Source organism: Myotis brandtii, unplaced genomic scaffold (assembly GCF_000412655.1).
Source record: "Myotis brandtii unplaced genomic scaffold, ASM41265v1 scaffold420, whole genome shotgun sequence".
NCBI classification, from domain to species: Eukaryota; Metazoa; Chordata; class Mammalia; order Chiroptera; family Vespertilionidae; genus Myotis; species Myotis brandtii.
In genome coordinates, this window is record NW_005366109.1 from 2,315,483 (window position 1) to 2,320,166 (window position 4,684).

Below are 4,684 nucleotides of genomic sequence, written 5' to 3' on the forward strand. Positions count from 1 at the left end.
CGGGGGCAGGGGGGGGCCGCCCCAGCAGCTGCAGAGCCCGGCGTGGGGCATGGCGTGGCCAGGACTCTGCCAGGGCCGCGGGGCTGGCTTTGGGAGGAGCTGCGGGAAGGGCTGGGGGACCTGCACTCGGCCCCCTGCCGGCCTCGCCCTCCCAGGCACAGGTGTCCGGAGGCAGGGAGTCTGTTTGAACAGCGCGGCTCAGCTTGGATGCACTAAGTGCCATGAGTGCAAACAGGCCTGCCTGCCCCCGCCGGCCTCTTTTCCATGGAGAGCAGCAAGTGGCACGGACCCTCAGAGAGACCTGCCCGGTCCTGCTGCGGCCATCCTGCCTCGCCCTCTGCCTGCAAGCTGGACGGGTGTTTCTGGGCCAGATCTGATGCTCTCCTCACTCTGCCCAGGCCCGAGTGGCCCCCTCGGCAGCCCCCAGCTTCTCACCCACGACGGGTTCAAGTCCCCAAGCTTAGGAGCTGGGAAGAAATCAGATTGGGTGTGAATAAACCTTGTACTCAGTTGCCGTGGCTACCAAACGGGGCAGAATTGACCTGCCTATTGGGGGAACTGAGGATGAGTGAACTGGTGACAAGTCAGGGCAAAGCAAATAGATAGCGACAGTCCCATCAGGAACAGCACGGGCCGGTGCTCCTAACACACTGGGCGCATTTGCTCCGCGGCCTTGGCTGACAGTTGTCCTTGCCTGAAGCCCTTTAGCTGGCTGCCTTCGAGGACGCCACGTCGGTGAGATATACGTGTGAATAAGACGAGGCTAGAGTGTGTCCTGGCTCTAGGAGGGCAGAGTCGGGGTGTCTTCTTTGCTTATGTATGTGTGTATTTGTAATAATTTGATTGACATATGATTTACATACCATACCAGTCACAAACGTAAAGCACACAATCGAACGCTTTTTAACGATCAACTTGAGAACATTTTCACCACCACGAAGAGAAACCCTGGACCTGTTAGCCATCAGTCCCCCTCCCTGAAGCTGCCCCCTGAGCCTCTGGCAACTGTTAATCTATTTTCTCTATGGACTCGCCCACTCTGGACATTTCCTACAAACGCAGCCATACAGTATGTGGCCTTTTGTGCCCGCCTTCTCCTGTTAGCTTAACGTTGTAACGTCCATCCACACTGAGTAGCCTGTCAGTACTCTATTCCTCTTTATGGCTAAATGATATTTCATTGTCTGGATATACCAACACTTTATTTATCCATTTTTCAGTTGAGAGCTATTTGGGTTGTTTCGACGTTGGCCATTACTCAATGCTGCTGTGAATATTCACGTACACGTTTTTGTGAGCGCACACGTTTTCAATTCCTTTGGATATATTCCTAGGAATGGGATGGCTGGGCCATACGGTCACTCCACGAGGACCCACCAGACCGTTTTCCAAGGCGGCTGCACCATGTTGCCTTCCCACGGCAGCGCACGAGGGTTCTGGCGTCTCCGCGCGTGGTTTCTGAAATGAGCTGCGGCAGCAGACACCCTGTGTTGCCGGCCCGGCAGCCTTTCCTTCCTTCCTGGCCCGCAGAACCCCACGTTGGTACGTTCCAGGCAATGGAGCGTGGCTGGTCTCGCCATCCTGCCTTTGGGCATCCCTGGCTCCCGCCTGCTGGCAACATGGCCCCAGTAGCCCATGGACAGTCCACTGAGGAGCCCCAAGTGCAGACAAGGCCACTGGGAGCAAAAACACGTTAAAGTGGGGAGAGAGGCTCAGATACGGGGAGGGGATCTGAGGATTGACAGTGTCCCTTGCACCCACTCTCCAAGCTCCCTCGCAGCTGGGTGGCCATGTGGCCCAGCTCTGACCAATGAGGTCTGGGCAGAGTCAGCCAAGGAGGTGGGGGCAGAGGGCTCGGCCTCCGCTGGCCCCTTCCTGTCTCTCCTGAATGCACTGGTGACTGCTCCTGCCGCGCGCTCGAACCCGTGTCCTTGAGGGAGAAGCCAGGAGTGATGCGAAGACACTGATTCCTGCACACACCCATCTGTAGCTCTTTTCATGTCGGAAACAGAAAGCCTTTTGTTTAGACCACTGTTAGGTTTTCTGGAACATCCCAATGGCTCCACGAGGCTTGGTTTTCTAAGTTGTTCAAGGCTCATTTGAGTTGGAAGGAATGGGAACACTCTCCAGGTTGCTCAAGTAACTGAAATAACTTGTGGTGGGAAGCCAGGAGCAGCCAGGGTTCCACCACAACCGGGCCTGCACCCTCACTTCGTTCTTTCACCGTTAACAACGCGCCTGACTCCCCTCAGCAGAGCCCCTTCCCTCCTCCTGGCAGGAGAGTCTGGTCGGTGTCAGCTCCCAGGTGCCCGCTCTCTGGGGGGCTCTTGGCTCAAGTCCTCTAGGAGGCAGTGTGTCTGGGAGCGCTCTTTCCTGTGGCTGCCTCAGGCGGAGGGTGGTTGTCCCCGGGTCAGTCCCCACCTCAGCTGATTGGCTCCAGCCAGCTGGCGTCCCCACCTCAGCTGATTGGCCCCAGCCAGCTAGCACCGCCCCCCGCCCCCCATACAGGTGTCATGTGAAGGGCTATGGGGAGGCAGACACTGGCACAGGCATGTCCAGGACAAGCACCTGCGGTTCTGTAACTGGAGGGGGGAGGAGGGGGCAGGAAGGAAGACAGAGGGAGAGAGAGGAGAGAGGGGGAGGTGTGACTTACAGAAAACAAAAACAAAGAGGAGATGTTTGCTTATTTCAAGTGCATGGATGATGGAGAGAATGGTGGTGGCATAGGGCTCTTCGTCTGCTCTGAGACCAAACCAGAAGGACAGCCAGTACAGGCAGAGCTGGAGGCTGCACCTTAGGAACATCCCAAGGCTGTGACGAGTGGTGAAGGCAGGCGTGCCCCCCTCCCCCCGCAGCACCCCACCCATCCTGTGGTCCAGGTGGGGCCGTGGCTGGGGTGGTAGCTGCCTTCTCTGCAATCCTGCGGGTTTAGGGTCCCCCGAGGCCACCTGGGATCTAAGCCGCCCTGTGCGAGGTCCCCTCACCCCCAGAGCTTTCGGCCAGCACCGTGTGGACTGTGGGCTTCTCTCGGAGGCAGATGCCAGCGTCTGGAGCCACGAACTCACCCTGGACTGGGATTCCTCGTGTTCTGGAGAAACGGGCCGAAAGAGTGCTGGCTGTCATCTCGTCACTATAGACTCGCTAGCTCCTGGTTTAAGCAAGGGCTGTCGTTAGGCCTGCAAGGCCGTGTGATAATCAAATCCAGAGACGCTCAATATGCGAAGAGTTCTCTCGTGTGCCATTTGGGAAGCTTAGCCATGGATGCCCGGGGGATCCCGGGAAGGCCTTAGCAAGCTCTGTAGCCCAGAGTCCCGACAAGTCTGGGCACTGTCCACAGGCAATGGTGGCTGTCCTCAGGCGGGAGGAAATGAAGGCGAGAGAACGCCCTCCCGGCATGGGAGCACGCGTGGGCCCCAGGACAGTGGGGTCACCTCGGGGTGCAGGGAGGGTGGGCCAGCCACCGGAAGCCCTGCCCCCCTCAGGCCCCGGGCATGGAGTGCACCAGGTTCACTGTGGGCAAAGCACGCCACTCATTTATAGACTCCAGTAGCCCCCCTTCCCCGCGGCTTCACTTTCCATGGTGTTAGCTATCCATGGTCAGCTGCGGTCTAAACATATTAAATGGAAAATTCCAGAAATGAACAATTCATACGTTTTAAAATTGGGGGCCATTCTGAGTAGCGTGAAGAAATCTGTCACTGCCCCCCTCCTTCCCACCGGGACTGGAGACCCGAATCCTCCCTTTGTCCCGCGTCTCCAGGCCGCGTAGGCTCCAGGCCGTTAGTCACTTAGCGTTAGCGGCAGTCTGGATTATCAGATCGGCTCTCACAGTATCGCAGGCCTTGTGTGCGAATAGTCCTTCTTTTACTTCGTAATGGTCCCAAAGAGCGAGAGTGGTGGTGCGGGCAGGGGGGATGTGCCAGAGAGAGCCGTGAAGTGCTTCCTTTAGATCAGTGGTTCTCAACCTTCTGGCCCTTTAAATACAGTTCCTCATGTTGTGACCCAACCATAAAATTATTTTCGTTGCTACTTCATAACTGTAATGTTGCTACTGTTATGAATCGTCATGTAAATATCTGATATGCAGGATGGTCTTAGGCGACCCCTGTGAAAGGGTCGTTCGACCGCCAAAGGGGTCGCAACCCACAGGTTGAGAATCGCTGCTTTAGGTGGAACGGTGAGAACCTACAGGAAAGAACATGTATATGTAGGATTCGGTCCTATCGTGGTTTCAGGCACCCACTGATGTATCTCCGTCAGATAAGGGGGCACTACTGTCCCTACTGAGAACCTGCCAGGTGCTGGCAAAGTCGGCCAGACTGTGGCCGCCTCCCCTTTCCTGGCCGCCCTCTCTCCCCACCTCCTCCTCTCTCACTCAGGTTTTCAAAGACCAGCAAGGACAGTGTCTTTCTCAGGAGCACTGCCAGCTGAGAGTTGGGGGTGGGGGGAAGGGGGGCTCTGAAAACCCGAGGCCACAGAGCCAAAGGACGGTAACATAATGTGGACTTGGTGTGTGGGCGTCAACTCGAGGTTCCCAAAACACTCTGCCCCCTAGAGGGAGCCCCCTCCCTCCCTTTTCTCATTCAGCACACAGGGATGGAGGCCTCTGTGCTGGGACCTGCCTTAGCTGCTCCTGGCTGGCTGTGGCCTGAGGTGCTTGGGTCTAGGGTTTAGGAGTGAGCCC

At 57.1% G+C, this 4,684-nt stretch overlaps 1 protein-coding gene across 1 annotated transcript in view; it reads right to left on the reverse strand.

Annotated features, from left to right (window-relative positions):
- Positions 1 to 3,123, reverse strand: part of KCNK16 (potassium channel, two pore domain subfamily K, member 16) — a 9,030-nt gene extending 5,907 nt beyond the window's left edge. The window contains exon 1 of the mRNA XM_005873791.1: positions 2,985 to 3,123. Coding sequence (XP_005873853.1) covers positions 2,985 to 3,123 — 139 coding nt within the window. The remainder of the gene's footprint in view (positions 1 to 2,984) is intronic.
- Between the last annotated feature and the right edge of the window lie 1,561 nt (positions 3,124 to 4,684).